This window comes from Aulonocara stuartgranti (genome assembly GCF_965226115.1).
Source record: "Aulonocara stuartgranti genome assembly, chromosome: 9".
NCBI classification, from domain to species: domain Eukaryota; kingdom Metazoa; phylum Chordata; class Actinopteri; order Cichliformes; family Cichlidae; genus Aulonocara; species Aulonocara stuartgranti.
The window spans coordinates 31,933,516-31,951,117 of record NC_138960.1 but is presented as its reverse complement, the minus strand read 5'-3'; the positions used below and the strand labels follow the sequence as shown (position 1 = coordinate 31,951,117).

Here is a 17,602-nt window from a genome sequence, read left to right as displayed (position 1 = left end):
TTTGATTACTTTGTTTCACTTTTTTATTATTTGGTTGCTGCTTTTTCCTCATTTCGTACCAATTTCAGGTTGTTTCTTTTGCTTGTTTTGCACATTTCTTTGCTTTCCAACATTGCTTTCATTTCCAATAATTTTAGGTTTTCAATCATTTTACACCCATCAGTGTTCTAATTGTCTCAATGTTGCACACTTCTGTGATACCCAGCGTCTCTCTCTGCAGTAATTTTGCATTTCTATTGGTTTTGTGTCTCTTCTAGACTCAGTTGTACTTCATTGTGGTCATTTCGTATCTTAGAACTGAGCTCGGATCCCTCAGGTCCACTAGGCCTGTTTAGTAATCCGTGCATGACCACATGCATTTCAAAATACCCTGTATTTACAGTGATTTTCTCCAAAACAGGGTCAAATGAAAGTCAGCATGTGTGAGTAGAGGATAAAAGTGGGCCACAGGAAGAAGAAGGTGGAATCGCCTGAAGAGAAAATATCATCTAATCCCAAAACAACTCCTGAAATGTGAAGAGCATCACAAATAAATGATGATAACGATCAGTGCCAAGGATGTGAGGGAGGATTTTTTCTTCCTGCTTTGAGATGACTCATGATTTTAATAGTGAGCTACATTCTGCTTCACTTTCATACCAGCAATTATCCTGCAGGAGTAGGCGTCAGTTTTCTCAAACAGAGGCTAAATCAAAAACTCTGCTTTGTGTGAATGTAACTGAAACTTTTGCACACGAGGTCGCACACAGATCGATGTAAAAGTGACCAGAAGAGCTGTTTAAGCGTCAATACGAGGAGGTCAGACTCATGACTGCACGCGTGAGTTCCTTCAGAGCAGTTTGAGTGCAAACAGAGAGCTCGGCGTGTTTACAGTGACGCTGACGAAATGCCAGGAAAGACTAACAGAAAGCTCCAAACACAGTCTGCAGCCTCTCTGATGTGAGCAGGAAACACAGGACAGGAGGTGGACTCACCGTGCAGACAGACATCGAATCGTCCTCGCCCACCGAGTCCTCGGGATCATGATGTGCATCCTGTAATCAAACACACACAAAGGTCAGGCGTTAACACACACACACACGCAGAAGCTCAGCAGTGACATGCTAATTAGCAGCTGCTCTCTGTGTGATCCTGGCAGGCGACGTCACCTCTTCAGGCTCAGACATGCTCACCTGAAAAACTGGTAACAGCTCGACTTCCTCTGAGACAGCGAGTACTGAGGCACACTTATCTGTACAGAAACATGCAAGGTCCAGTTTGATGGGCTGCAGACCCCGGGGACTTCAGGTGGACGTAAACAGGAAGCTGACATTCGTTGATTGTTTTCATTGATTTTCCAGGGCTGTCAATTTTCTCTATTTTTTTTTCTTGCAATTTTATTTGAATTTATTTTGTAGTTTTGCTCATTTTTTTATTTCAGTTTTATATTAAATTTATTTCTTTATTTCTAATTATTTAGCATTTTATTTATTAAATACAGATATTCTACTTCTGCATTTGTTTTAGAATAAACTTTTTTTTACCGATTCTTTTTTAAGTTTTTTTTTTTAAATTTTTAAGTAATTATCATTTTACTTTATAAATGTTATTTTTTGTCATTTTTTTAATGTTAATTTGGATTTTTTGTGCTATTTTTAATTGTTATTCCAGTTTTATTTATTTATCTATATACTTTCTGCCTTTCCTTTTATTTTTTGTTTTATTTTCAAATTTTATACTTTTTTTATTATTTATCACCACATTCATTTTCCTTTATTTTCTTATTTAGACATTTGCAGTTAATTTTAACTGTAAACATTTTTATTTTTGCATTTTAATATTTTAGTTATTTTTTTCTAACTAAAACACTGCGTATATATTTTATAAACATATGCAAAATATCCACCTCACCACTGAAACCTGTGACAGATGAATGATAATGATAAGCTTATCAGAGCTGTAACGTTCTGCTGGGAAACCTGATTCCTGACATTTATGTGGATGTTACGAAACACTATCCAAGCACAGCACAACGGGCATCACCACAACCCAAAAACTGTCACGAGCTCCTCGAAGAACGGCAAAGAGCCCAAGGCGCTGACCCAACCTCCAAACTCCCCAAATCCCAATCCAATCAAACCTGATCCACAAGGTCCTGACCCGGAAACACAAAGGACCCAAAGGATCCTGGTCTGTGCCCCCGAGGTCAGAGGTGCTTTGGCAGCACGAAGCACAGAGACGCCCAATATGAGGCAGGTGGCTTTAATGTATAAAATCTGGGCCTATTCTGATCATTTCTGGGATCATATTTCTGTTCTCAGATACTACAAGACTAGCGTTGCATGATTCAGTTTTTGAAAGATTTAGAGTACAAATACGACAGAAAACGAGGAAAGCAGAACGCGTCCCCTCTAAATCAGATATAAGGTAAATCAGGTGCATAAAGACATTAATAATTATTTTACATCAAGGACTTTTGCTGCCTACGTTCAATTCTTTCCATTCAGAGGTGAAGCAAGCCGCTCACTGAGTAGGCGTCTTTTATTCTGAAAAGTGAATGGCCTGGTCTGTATTTGTATAGCGCTTTACTAGTCCCTAAGGACCCCAAAGCGCTTTACATATCCAGTCATCCACACATTCACACACTGGTGATGGCAAGCTACATTGTAGCCACAGCCACCCTGGGGCGCACTGACAGAGGCGAGGCTGCCGGACACTGGCGCCACCGGGCCCTCTGACCGCCACCAGTAGGTAACGGGTGAAGTGTCTTGCCCAAGGACACAACAACCAAGACTGTCCAAGCCGGGGCTCGAACCGGCAACCTTCCGATTACAAGGCGAACGCCCAACTCTTGAGCCACGATCGCCCGTCGTGGAAAAGCTCTCATCATCATCACCTCCCTCCCGCTCTATCGCTGTGATGTTGGGATCAAACTAGAGTTCAGGTTAAAATGAGATACGGGAACAAAAGAGAAGAAAAAGAAGGGCCCAGATGGTCTGAACGTAAGATTTATCAGCAGGGCCGACAGACTCGGACGGCTTCCGTACCTCATCTGCTCGGCCGAAAGGGAAAACAAAAACAACAGATCTGAATTAGCATTACGTAACGCAGATTAACAGCCTGTCTGCTTCCCTGCTCGAACAACAGCTGTGATTCAGACACTGATAGCACTGATACTACTGCGTGACCAAAAAAGCATAATAACAATAAAAGCGATTACGATTATTTACTCTGCGGGTGAGAGCAACTCGGGGAGCAATTACTGACCTGTAATCTGCACAACCGGATAAAAGGTGAAGAGGAGGGTGGTGGGGAGGGCGAGGAGAGAGCAAAGGCAGCGGACAGAGAGAGAGCGATGGATTACGAAGAGAAAGAGGAAACAGGATTAAGAGAGAACAAGGTGGCTGCAGAGGAAGCAGTGGAATGGCTCAGTCTTGTAGACCATGAATAAAAAGTGTGCAGCGTTTGTTTTTGTGGGGACGATCACCTGCATTTGTCTCAATTTTGGTCAATTTTCACCATTAAAAACACACAGAATCAACCTTTACACTGTAAAGGCAGTAAAGGTCCTCACTCTTTTAAATGACATCATGGTTGCTGCGAAGATGCTGACCAGTCAGGTTTGGTATCAGTCTGTGACTGAATGGGTCAAGATGGCAATTATGTGCAACCTGCTTGTTAACTGGGATAAACTGTTGAAAACGACAAATCCCTACATCATTACTTGGAAGTCTTCACCAATCTGCATCCTGTGCAATCACCTTGTTATAGAAAGTGGTGTCCCAGAGGTTGAGGATGCTGCCCTGTCGTCACTGCAGTCAGCAAATGCAAAAAAGGTCAATGCAATTTTTCTGTGTCGCCAGGAGTTTGCTATTTTAACTCTGTGTGACTAAAGTGTGACTCTAGTAGCTTAGAGCTGTCAAGCCAACAATGATTATCTGGCTCTGATAAAACAACAGCGCAGACAACCGTCCTCGTAACCTGATCCTTATCCTTATAAGTATATTTAACTTTTACTTTCTTACACTTTTTTTTCTGGCTGTCATGTGACTTTTCTTTCCTAAATGCACTGCATACTCAGAGTTGTGTAATCTACCCCTCTTAAGTTGATGCTAATTTATTTTAAGGCTACAATTTTGCATTTTTTTAAGTTGAGACAACTTACATAATTTTATAGTTCAGCAATTCCTGAAGTGTAAACCTACGAATGTGATGACTCTCAGGCAGGTTTTGGATTTATGACAATCATATTTTCCCAACCTTCATTTGCAAAGAACTTCAGAAATGAAATGGCACAATGAATCTATAAATACGAGCTGTTCCTGCGTGGTTAGATTTGACTGAGTTATGACTCAGAAAAAAAACATGAGTCACAAATTGTGGAAAGTGAGTGCAAAGTTTTTGTCTTGTTTTTTAATCTTCATTTATCCAGGAAGTGAAACTCTTGAGATTAAGTACTGATTTTGCAAGAGTGTCCTGGGTCGGGATGGGAAGCATGTCTTTCCATGGAAATTCAATGCAAGCATGGCGGGAACATGTAAACTCGAGACACAAACAGAAGAGTCCTGCCAATGTTTCAGTCCTTGCCTTGAGAAAGCAGCGCTGACCACCGAGCGCGCTGCACAACTCAGTGCTAACATCACAGAAAAGAATCGATGCGTCGACAGGTTGCTGCAGTTTTTACAACCGCAAAGATCTCATCCATACAAACAGTCCTTTACTGGTCTCTTACGACTGCTTAACGCTTCAAATTACATAATAAGAAAGCCTAAGAAGGTACAAAATAATGTTGGGAAAGTGTTACTTTAAAAGTGTTCTTTGACAATATAATAAAATAATACTCTCTAACTTCGGTGCATTGTCACATCTACATATTTAAATTCTGTTAAAGTATCCATGCAAATTGCACAAAAGTCTCCATGTGGTTATTTTGGGGCTACACAGCAAAGCTGTCACATTATTAGAAGTTTGTAACTTACCAAATTATAATCACATGCAACACTGGTATAATGTAAGATCTGTGCAAATAATACGCCTGCCTCATTTATGACAGAGCCATTAAAACTTTACAGGGAGTTTGTGCTCGCCGTTGTCGCCCTCGCAAAGTGGACCAAGGGCCAAAACTCATATTGGCTTGTCGTCCACTTCTTACATTTTGTATTTTAGTGAACACAGCGAAGCCAACACAGCCGAGTTGGAGAAGCAGCCATTATTTCTCAGTGGACGAGCTCAAAGATTCCCAGATTACTGAGACAGAGATGCTGCAACAGCTCGGAAAGACGAGACATTCTGGAGAAAACTCCACGATTGCTTCAATTCATGCTTTGACTTCTCTAATCGTTCTCTAGAAGCGTCTTTTTTTAGGAAAAGATTTGAGTGAGTCCAGCACGCCTCAAGAGCACGTCACAGTTGGCGTAACAGAGGCTTTTGGAGCATTTTTAAATCAACATGGAAACTTGTACAGGGATTTTCCTACATATAAAAACATGTTGGAATCTCCCAAAGAGGCCGTGGACTTCCCCCGAAAGGAAAATCAGCAGTTCTGTAATAATGTTTTTTATCAAGTTTTTTTTTGGCAACTGATAATCAAATGGCTAATCACACTTAAATGTGTTATCACACCTACGAAAGTCCATTCAGAGCCAGGAAAAACCCTGATTAGTCTGTGGAAAGCAACTGCTTGCTGGTGTCATGTCTAAAATAAAAATGTAAAGTAGCTGCTTGTCGTGTGACTTCTCAAAGAAAAGTATTTTACTACAATTTAAGCCTGTAAAATATCACAAAAAAAATCCAAAACAAAACTATATCAATTACCTCGACCCCTACGATCAAGAAGAAAACACTATTAAGTCACAGCTACCCAGAGTCCTGTCCGTTTTGGACAACCTAAAGTGATGCCTGATGACACCAGCAGCATAAATATAGCTGCGTCTAAATAAAAACTCCCATCATCATCTAAAGTATTTTGGAAAGGCTCGACTGCTGTTCACGAGTAAAACAAAAACAATCTGAGTCTTGTTCTGACTCCAACCAGACCTGTTACATCAGGAGCATCAACAACATGTTCTCAGAAGGAAAGGCATATTTTACTGCAATTAAAGTTTGATTTGTACATGTTGTCTCGACCTCTTCTTGTAAAAGCACAATGAAAGCTGTTAAATGTTCTGCTCCGCGGGGTCTCATTCGCCCCCAACTATGTGGTGAAGCAGGAAATCCAGATAGTGGGAGATCCTGACGGTATCAGAAGTTCTTTTGGGATGATTTCCTGAGGGAAAGTGATAAAGATGAGCTTTGACCCCTCACATCTAGGAAATTTCCTGGAAGCTACAGTTAATAAAGAGCGGCATGTTGCAGTCGAAGGATCACTACAAGAGCTCAGTTCCTGTTTTTAGGAAGGAAAAGGAAGTCGAAATTAAAAGCATTCAAAGGATTTTAGACTCCACTGTCTCATTTTATTAATCTATAGATCGACTAGGTATCAGGATGATGAACTCTGCAGCCACACCTGGTATTAATAATCGTTAAAGTTAGAGTCGAGCTGCTGGCAACGTAATCGGATATCATTATGTAAAAAAGCTGGCAGGTCTGCCAACCAGCGCGGGGCATCCTAGGTCGAGGGAAGTGATGCTGCTGAGGTGGAGCTCGTCTGTGGTTTTCTGTTAAGGGAGAGGTTTGGTTTTGTTTGTGAGACTATATTCAAACAACACCCAGAAACCACGTGGACTTTGAACTCTTCAAACCGGCCTTCTTATCTCAGCTAGTGCGTAAGAGGCGGGAGGACGAATGATTTATAACCATTAGTCAAATCAGACTTTCCTGTGAAATCGCCTGTGTTACTGCTAAGCAACAACAGAACTTTTAGGCCAAAAAGAATGACCCCCACTTTGAACCGAGACAGCTCGTTTATCAGCCTTCATATGTGGCGTAGCTGCCTAAAAAGCTTTCTAATGTGACCAACATTTCAGTCTTTAAATGTTGACGTTGCCTTATAGAACTTTTAATCACTGATGCATTTAAGAAAGCTGAATGAAATTTTTTTTTTTGAAGTCTTAAACTTGCACCAGGTTTCTGGTTTAACTACCTGCAGTAATTTAAAAAGGCGGAGTCTACAGAAACGAATCAGATACTTTGAGAATTTAGAAACGTTTCAAACGCGAGAAATATGCTTAAAATATTTCAAAGATTTGATTTATCGGTATTGACTGGGTTAACGCTTTGTCTGTGGCGCTTTCTGCAAAAAACAACTTGCAGTCATTGTAAACCTGTTAGAAATGACTGTGCTTCAAGCTTCAAACAGGACGTTGCTGGATCAAACAGAACTGCTTATAATTTGATTTTACTCAAACCGGCCTACTCCACCTCACAATCGCTCAGCTTTGCCGGCCATAAATTCTGAATCAGTTTAAGATCTGGGGAGTTTCACTTCAGATCAAATTGCGTCGCATGTGACCCATGATCTCAAATGTAAGTTTGTTGTTGTGTTAAAAAGTACTTTATAAATAAAGTTTTATGGTATGGAGTTTAGGATCTGGGGAGTTTCCTTGCCATGGATGGAAAACATTAATGTCCCTTCTTAGGTTATCACTTCTGCCTTGGGACACAGTGATCCATCATGTGGACATTTTATTGTGGTCAATCCTCAAAAAGCAGAAGTTCACAAACCTTTATCAGCTTGGCGCTCTGGTGACACAGGAATGGATCCCATCAATCAGAAGTGGCCCAACAGAAATAAAAACACTGACGGCTGCCTAAGCCTCCTAGGAGACGCACCTATAGGATAAATGTGAAAATCCTAGGAGACTTCCTTCTTAAATTATTGCATTCACAAGCTTTTAGGGAGCTCCAGTGGCGCAATCGGTCAGCGCGCGGTACTTATAGGACAGTAACCTGCAGAGTGATGCCGAGGTTGTGAGTTCGAGCCTCACCTGGAGCAAAAACTTACAATAGAGTTTTATTCGTGCAATTTGTATTTTATCTATTTGTACATATTAACAGGCTTCTGCGTGTGGACAGCAGAGAAAGAATTTTAATATACAGAGAAATGCTTTTTCTTTGCATACATGACAATAATCTTGAATTTTAAGCACACTTGACCTCTGACCTTGACATGAAGTTCACCAGGATTCAAATTCTTAGATTTTTAGCAGACGTATAAATTTGAAAATCCATGACAATGGCAAACTCCCATCATTCTTTTAAGGCTGAAGGGGAAAAACTGAAAAAACAAAATGCATGAAACACTAAATCTGCACGAATGCCAAAACTTCTGGTCATGGCTGTGACGCAAAAAAGTTTAAAAGCTTATTTTATTGCTGCTGTATGAAAAAACGCAGTGTTATTGTGATGGAAATGCAAATAACCATAAATAGCCCACTACAGGGTAGTTTCCCTTTAACACTGTAGCTGTCTCTGTTGGCAGTGCAAGTTTCCAACCCTGGACCACTGTGGCATACTGTGCCCTTGTCCCCTCATAGAGGTGGGAACAGTAAAAATGCAGTGTGGCCACTAATCGTGCCCGAGCATGAAACAGCAGCGCTTCCTCAACAACAGCTGCCGCCCTTAAAATTACTGGCCCTTAAAATTACTGCTGAGGAATTGAGAAATCTATGAGAGGCATGAGAGGACAGCATGTTGTCGCTTCCAAAAACGGACCCACACAACAAAAGTCTTAAAACTGTGAACTTGGTCCCGCTCTGAAAGAGTGATCTTCAAACATGTGAGGAGAGAAGAGCTGCGATTAAGTGAAACCTACTCGAGGGACGGTGCAAGGCAACTGTACAAGGGTGTAAATGCACCCGAAGGTGGGATTTTATCTGCCTGGAATCGACTCCACCCCAAAGAAAAGCCCGGTGGGTGTTTCTGGAGAACATGCTTTTCTCCAGAAACACCCACCGTGCTTTTCCCCATCCTCCGTCATCTTTGTGGAACTCTCACACTCCACCCATACTGAACCCTTACCCCTCAAAGCTCTGCAAACTGAAAAGATTGTCGTGGAATTTCCTCCACCGTCACCTGACCTCCACCCCGCTGAACCTTTACGGAGGCACTTCAAGGCAGAGAAAGCCAAACATTCCTGGCGTGCCAGCCTGCTCTTTGGAGCGTTGTCAAAACTTGTGGCTCGACTTCTGCTCGCAGTAAAGCAAAAAGCAGGGAAAGAGAAGATGTTTATTCAAATGGTTAAACTGATGTTATCACTTGTTACTTCTACTTTGTCCGATAACGACAAAACCAAATCTAGGCAAATCTTTCTCATGGCGGATGCACTGCTTTGTGATCTCGCCTTCTAACAACACCCAGGCCTGTGAGGCAGGTGGATGAGGACAAATCAGGGAGGTATATTTGGATGATCAGGGACTCCGCTCATTTGTACCACAACCCAAATTCACCATAACGACATGGATTGACTTCAACTCTGAAAACGATGTGTCGGTTATTACCGGATGTCACTGTTAGCAGGTTTCATTACAAGTTTTATTTTTGTTACAGCTTTGCTGCTGTTTGCTTTTTATTTATTTGTGTGTATTTGTGCTAGACTGCAGATACTTATTATAAATAGTTTGGGATACAGAATGTGTAAAACTGAGACAATCGGGCATTAAACGAACACAAAAATGTAATTTCCTATTACAACAAACATTTATTTTTGTACCTGTTTGTTACCTTATGGTTAAATTAGAGGTTAGTTTCCCTGCAAAACATCAAAATGCCCTCTGTGCTGCCTGAATGAAATTAATTCCACCTCAAATCTTGCACTTAACAGATGCAAGAAGTGAGTGTTTCTAATACTGGTATTTATCTGCTGTAACTGAATCTTCAGGAGATGATCGAATTAAAGTGAAACTGGATATCTGTGCCGATGTCGAGTCCCATCACAGGGAGCAGCAGAGCCTGCAGACATCCAAGAATAACCAGGATTTTGTTTCTGGAGAGACACTGGCTTTGTCACATAATCGATCTGAACGTCTGGCATAAAAAGAACAAAATGTTAAGATGTATCCCAGAGTCTGAGGAGAGGCTCTAAATGTTAGTCAGGCTGGTAGCATTTAAGACAAAGAAACGTGCACATTTACTGGAAAAATAACTTGGGTAAGTATTTGTTTATTTAAAAAAAGTGCAGATTAAACAGGACATATCAAAGCAAGCCTCACTTGGAGATGATGAGCACGACTACCTCTAACGAACGTGTTCTGCTTGCTGAAACATCCTGGTATGTCAGGCTTGGGTGGGGACATAAAGTAAACATGACGGTTTGTCGGGATGCTTCATATGCTCACGAAATGCTCACGGAGCACCTCGGTGTTGAGGCTTTATAAGATACTCTGAAGGAATCTGGGAGAGTTTATCTTTTAGATGCCAAAGAACTGCTAAATACAAACGTCCATTCTTTGGACTTCGTGGGGAGGCTTTCAGGAGAATCCCGAATGGTTGAGGCTCATTAGAGCTGTGGGAGGTTTCTCTCGCTCTAGAGTCAACCACGACAATACGTTTGACCACAGTCTGCATTGACGACATCAACCTGTCTGCTCGGTACTCGTGGTGCGGTAGTGAAACTTGAAAAAGTGTGACACGAGGTAAAAATGGAGAATATTTGCTTTTTAAGGTTAAAGCTGCACATTTTAAAACATGTCGGTGAACGCCCTCTTTTCTCGTTGGTGTTGGTGGCTGGTGTCTAGGTCAGTGTGACTGAGGCCTAAGCTAGAGGTATGCTAGGTAATTCAAATGGCCAAAGCTAATAAAAGGCAATCTGAAAGAAAACATCCGATCATATAAAAAATAAATAAAGTTTTTCACAGGTCTCTCTACAGTCCCGTGAAAATGTAAGCACACTCTTGCTTCTTCTACAGGATTTAAGGGGTTTGGCATCAAACCAGGTGCTGCTAATCAGGTGCATTTAATTAAATAACAGCTACATCTCAGACTCGACGGGCCTCAGTTAAAGGTTAAACGTTCAAGTTCACGACAGCAGAATTAGAAAAACACTGAACAACTATGCTAAAGCTCTATCTGAAGAAACCACAAGAATCTTTAGCAGGTGAGACTAAAACACAACATACCAGCACAAACACCTCATACCAACTCCTCGGCACGGCGGTGGAGGTGTGAACATTTTGGCTTGTTCTGCAGCCACAGGACCTGGGAACCTCAAAGTCATCATCATCTGTCTGACAGATAAAGCTCGGCTGAAACAGAAGCTACTCAGCTTGGGTTCCAATCGAGCCGAAAACGTCAACGAACTGCATCCCACTGATTGGCCAGGGAGTGACATCATTGGATGAGTCACACGAATCACACCTTCTGGTTTTGAAACCCGGCAACGAGAGAAACACTCCCAAACCAACAGTTTGGTCCGACGACGAGGTGCAGATGTTTACCATCGAGCAGCTGGTACACCATCGCCTTGACGTCCTCCATTGTTGTGTTGTGTTTGTGTTGCATACTTCTGGGCTGCGTTGCTGTAACTACCTCATCCACACTGAGGTTGTACTTAATCGGAATAGAAAACAACGGAAACCGAGTACAGCAGAGTTGACTCGAGTTGTGCCGACCAGGGTAGGTGGAAGTGGAAAAGAGGCATAAGTGAGCTGTGCATAGAAAATATCAGCAAATTTAAATAAACTGATGCAACGCTGTAAAGACGAGAAGGCCAAAGTACCTCCCCAACAACATGAGAGACAGCTAAATCACCTTTACTCCTTATTGCTGATAAAGTTGGTTCTGAAAGATACTGAATCATCTTGAGTTTATCTGCATGTAAGGTGGACATCGGGTGAAGACCGCTGATCAGAAACAACCTGCCAACGAGGCATTTAGTGACACCAGCACTGATTATCGGCGAGTTAGGGTGGCAGACAGTCACTACAGCCGTGACAGAGCGTTATTTTTGGTGAAGGTCGCGGCAGGTTAGTGTGTGAAAGCTCTTGGAGTCGTTTTTATTTGCCTGATTTATTTGTTGTTGCTTAACAAATTAAAACTACTGATTCAAACCGGCTGCTCTAAAGAAAGCTTTTGTCTCCTGAACCTGAGATACAAGTCTGAAACAAAACCAGCTTCTGTGTGAGAGTGTGTGAGAGTGTGTGAGAGTGTGGTTTTTTCCAGTTCTTCCTTCCTACAAGTTTCTGAATCTTGATAAAGAGCAGAGGGCGGTGTCACTGTGGCTGCATGATTCAGGAAGAGCTTACGTGTGTGTGTGTGTCCCCACTTCCTGTATGAGGTGTCACAAGGGCTGCATGGAGAAATGTGTGTGTGTGTGTCACTCTGTAGGCAGATCGTGAATAATAAACCCTCACACACAGAAATTACTGAGTCACTGCAGTCAGCGCCTCTTTCTCTGTCTCGCCACCTAACAAGCTCTCACCTGCCCCTGGTATTCCCCCCTCGGCATCTTTACACACCACTGTCAGACCGACAGGATCGTTCTGCTGCCGCTTTGCTCAATAACACCCGACCTTTGACCCCGGTGTTACACCTCTCAGCCTTTTGGCATGCGGAGAAGCGCCTGTAAGAGCTTTTTCTAGGCCACCACGACAACAAAAGACGCAGATAAAAGCGTGAGAGGCGAAGCTGAGTGGATGCTTCGCTTGGATTGGTGCCCTGAAGACAAACATCGTTCAGCGCGCGCACACAAAGAGCGGAGCACATCTGCAGTCGTCGCCGAAATGCAGAAACTAGCATGCGTGCACTTGTGTGTGTGTGGCTGCAGTGATGAAACAGCACTCACAGTTTCTTACAACACGCAGAAATGCTTCAGAAGAGCTGCACAGAAACAGAAGCTATTCATTTAACATCCCTCGGGGCTCCAGCCAATGATCATTTCCATTATTGATTAATTGTAATTACGCTAATAAATTAAGGAATCCATATGTGTCTGATTTACTTCACACTGACTGTTTCTGGAGAACATGTAAAAACGCGAATCACACTCAAAGTGTTTATGTAGTGAGGTGGAGAGAGACTTCTTATGAGAAGCTCAGGAAAACAACAATTCCAGAAATAATCATGATGTCATGTGTGTACGAAAAACACAGTAGGACTGTTTTCTTCTTAAATGTCAGGCTGTCTGTCCCAGAAAATCACAACACTCCGACCTGTCTGCAAACACTCACCAACTACCTGCTGAGCCGCGTGAAACCATGAAAAGTGCAACACAGAGACCAACGTTGTGCCTTTTCAAATGAGTCATTGAAATGTGGTAAGCCACGACTTTTACTTTCAACATTAACGTCCTCTGTTTCCTGTTCACTGCTGCCTGAGTGCTTGCAGACAAGTCTGCGTCATCCATGCAAACAACAGGTAACGGCATCGATCTGCAAGCAGCGAAATAAATACAAGAAGGTTTTTGGTGCAGGTTCCTCTTATGACATGTTGCTGTTAGCTATTTAGATATTAGCTGTTTGCCAGGATCAACTTTTATAACTGCCAATAAATAAGAAATTAAAACTAAAGAAGAGATGGAAGAAACACCCTTCAACCATGAGTGTTGATGTTTCACAGTCAGTGCACAAGGGGGAACTCTGAAGCATCCCTGTCTGCAACATGTTATTGCAACGCCTTATTATTATTATCGCATCAACTTTAAAACCTGGTTGGGCTCTACAGTGCATTAGTGACCAATCACGTCACAAGGAGGTTGCAGCACAGTCTTTGCAACCTATTCCACCTAAAGACAGAAACTTCTGGCAACCAGTTGGAGATAAAGAGGGGTCTCCAACTCTGAGTCTGAGGTGTAAAATTAAAGAATGAACTTATATTTAGTTATTTTTCAGCTCGTTTAAACAGCTTATCAAGTAGTTTTAGTTGACTGTTAGTTTTTCAGCTTGAACTTCTTTAATTTAATTATAATTTCAGGGTTTTTTTTATTTAGCTGAGCTCACATTTACATGGACACTCTTTTTACTGCAGAAGTACCTCTGGGGTAATTGTAGGCCTACTCCTGGTAGAGAATCAATGGGGCCTTTATGTTATTTGTATTAGAGGAAAACTTGTACTGAATGTTAGTGGATTTTTATGTAGGTTTTAAATCTGATTTAGAGTCACTGTAATGTTCCTGCTGACACCATTGAACCAATACGGTGACAAAAGCTCTTTTATGGCATTTGTGGGACCAAATAGTGATTTTACCCTCTCATGCTTGTGCCTAAGAACACCTTCAATCTCACACTAACACAGCTATGACACTCCTGTAGCAACATTATGGGGTTTTTTCAATCTCGTCTAACTACGCCTGCAGAGTTTTTTATTAAATCTGTGTGGTTTATAATCACGCATCGTTTCATGTGTTGCGGTGCTTGTAAGGATCCTTAACTGCACCCGGCAGTTTACTGAGACATTCATATAAATGAATGAAATACTTGGAGCAGTACTTCTATATTGTACCATATTACACAGTCTTTCTTGGGTTTTTAATCTATTTTTTAAAGTAAAGTCCTTATAGGAGCTTAAGATTTGGCTGCTGCTGTAATTAATAATAGCCTTTAACCTGCTGGTTTAGCGCTCAAACATGACATTAACTACTGCACCTCTGCAGCTGCATATTCTGACACTGGACTAATACTTAAGGCAATGAGCAGGAGCTGTAACAGCTTTAGTATTTGAAATAAAGCCTTGCATGTCCACAGACTGATCTTAAGAGACTTGGCATGGTTTGTTAAAATAGGGGGGGGTTTACGCCCTGCTGTGTAACTGAGACTTTAAGGTGATTTAGTGAGTTTGTGACACCCAGAGTCAATTCACTGAGCTTCAGGGTCAGGCCAGAGAGAAAAGACTCTTCAGATCATTTTATGTCCTCTTCCACAGTTTGTTTCCTATGGATTTGTAGAGCCTTTGGTGTGTAGAGCCTGCCGGTATTATCTGTATCTGCTTAAATAGTAAAAAATGTAATAGTCATGAAGTAGTTTTGTGTCTTCAGAATGATCTTATTCTACTTTCTGTTGTGCTTCAGTAAAACTAATTCAGTCCTGTTTGAGATCCGTGGTGTTTTTAGTCTAACTTAAGGTCAGAATGATGGCTCGATAGCAGCTTTAGCTGCTGCTCTCGGTCCTAATAAAACCTACTTTGCACAGTTTTGCACTTCATCACGTTTCCATTCTCTTATTCTAGCATTTAAACATGAATCTGTTATTTCTAAACAGACTGACAAATAAAACCCAAATGTAACAACTCTGTGCCGAAACTGCTTCGAGATGTGATTCAGTGCAACTAATATAGTCCCTGTTGGAGCTCTGTGCTGCTTTAAATCTCATTTAAAATAGAGTTTGTGTAATAATACAATCTGATTTGCCTTCATATTTGTGTACTTTCTGACGTTTTAAACCTCTCAATGAAACACCAGCTGTATTGTTCTTCTGTGCCCACTGTACACTGTGCTGGTGTAATATTTCTGCACAGAATATTACTTCGTGTTTGTGTCTTCAGAGTTACATGAACTGATTTCCTTTTAGAGTTTTATGGTATTTAAAATCCAATTTAGGGCCCTAATAGTGTCCTTGTAGTCACTCAGCAGTACTAATACAGTCTAATTTCATATGCTTGTCTCTTTCCACACTTTCAGTCTCTTTTAACTGACACTGACGTGCGTCCATGGCAGGTTTTTTTTAGTTTAATATTTTAGCACATGCTCAGGGTTTCCTGTTGCACAAATGTGACATGTCTGGAGGGTGTGCACCACGTTCAGGTGTTTAGAGTAAACACATCTTAATCTACGTCGTGTTTTAATGCAGCTAACTTCATCTTTTTGGAGCTTTATAGTGTTTTCAACCAAATTTTAGGGACAAATTGACGCCCCTATAGTCACTGGTGCTGTCAACCATAATGCAATGTAATTTTTCACATTTTTGCCCTTTATGACATTTAAAACCTCTTGATTTAACACCAGAAACATGTCCATGGCAGCTTATAGCGATGTTGTGGTACTTTATAGTATTTCCGTGCCCTGTAGTACCACTGTAATACTCCTGCATAAAGTATTATTACATATTTACACCTTTGGGTCATCGCTTGATACTTTGTTTTATTCCAGCTAATTTAGTCCTGCTGAAGTTTTCTAGGGTAAAAATTATGTCTGTGTTGTAGTTTAGCTGCTAAGAAGAATGACTTTAACTTAAAAAATCTAATTACCCTGAAAGCCGCCTTCATATTTTTGCAATTTATGATATTTTAAACCACTTGATTAACACTGGATCATACCCAGGACATTCCTGCAAAGAGTTTTGTACTTATTTGGGAGCTTATACGACACTTTGGTGTACTTCTGCGCCCTCCTGAACTGGTGTAAAATCTCTGCAATAAAAATGACTTCATGTTTGTGTCTTCAGAGGGAAATAAACAGATGTTCCCAGAGTTTACGGTCCAATTTAGGGTCATAAAAATAATTATCCCTGCAGTTACTTCGCAGCTGCTGTCAATAGAAACGCAATGTAATTTCGTGTTTTCGTCCTTGATGACATTGTCAGCTTACTGTTTGAGCACTTCATCGTGACTCTGTCGTTGCCAGCACATGTTCGGCGCTTCTTGAAGCACAGATTTACCTGCAGAGTGGTCTCACTGCCTGACAGAGACTTAAAGGCGCTTTTCCTTGTGCTGTGTTTTGTGTTTTTACCCCCTAAAAGCTGCTGCTGTGACTGCAGCCCCCAGTCAGCTGTCAGTCAGTGTGACAGCAGGACAAACCAAAGTGTGCTCACCTCTCCAGCCGTCCTCCCCAGCGGCATCTTCTGCCAGGGGTCCGCCAGCTGAGCCAGAGGCATCTTCTTCTTCTGCCCCTACTTTTCTTTCTTCTTCTGTTATTCCTCTTTTCTGCCGCTCGTACCTCCCTCGCTCCGGACGCTTTCTCGCCTGTTTCTCCTCGCTCTTATTCTTTAAAGAAAATGTTTGAAGGTAGTAGTCCACTTTCAGCGTCGGCAGGAACCGAACCGACCGACCAACCGACCGAACGGAGCCGAGCGAACAAGGGCTAATTCCGGATCTGCCGCGGCGCTGAGACCGCCCCTTCCTCCGGAGAGACGAAGAGGAGGAGGAGGGGGAGGAGGATGCCCTTTTTCGGAAACTGATTGACTTATCTCCGTTTCTCTCTACCTCCACCTCTCCCTCTCTCACTTCCGTTCTTTCCCAATATGGCGGCCGGTGTCGGCTTACCTGTCCGTCAGAGCGCTGCGTCACAACTACGTCACGACGACAGGCGGCATTCTCACTTAGGTAATAAAAGAGTGAACGAGCACGTATCTGAACTTATGAATAAACAGTCTGCGATTCATCACGCAGGCGGTGTTGTTTTGTTAATGATTATTTTTTTACCGATAAAGCCTAACAGCGTGGCGCCAAAGTGCCTCACACAATCACAGAAAGTATGGAAAACGACCTTAAACGACCCGTAAATTAGGCCACGTGAACCCAAAACACGAAGCAGTAGCATAAAATACAAAATATTACCCCCAAAATATGCAAACTTACTTTAAATTGTCGAACAAAGAGCTACATGACCACAAAACATAAAAGGTAGCACAAAATACAAAAAGTATCCCAAATATATTCGAAATGACCACAAACTATCCAAAATAAGACACGTAACCCCATAAAAACCCATCACAAAGTACACAAATACAAATAAAAAACCTGCAAAATGATGACAATC

The 17,602-nt window shown here is 41.7% G+C and overlaps 1 protein-coding gene across 1 annotated transcript in view; it reads right to left on the bottom strand.

Moving 5' to 3' along the window:
* Positions 1–17,133, bottom strand: part of rps6ka3b (ribosomal protein S6 kinase, polypeptide 3b) — a 66,239-nt gene extending 49,106 nt beyond the window's left edge. Inside the window, exons 1-2 of the mRNA XM_082546307.1 lie at positions 16,656–17,133; positions 975–1,034 (exon numbers count right to left, since the gene is read on the bottom strand). Of these exons, the coding sequence (XP_082402433.1) occupies positions 975–1,034; positions 16,656–16,718 (123 nt within the window). The 5' untranslated portion in view covers positions 16,719–17,133. The remainder of the gene's footprint in view (positions 1–974; positions 1,035–16,655) is intronic.
* Between the last annotated feature and the right edge of the window lie 469 nt (positions 17,134–17,602).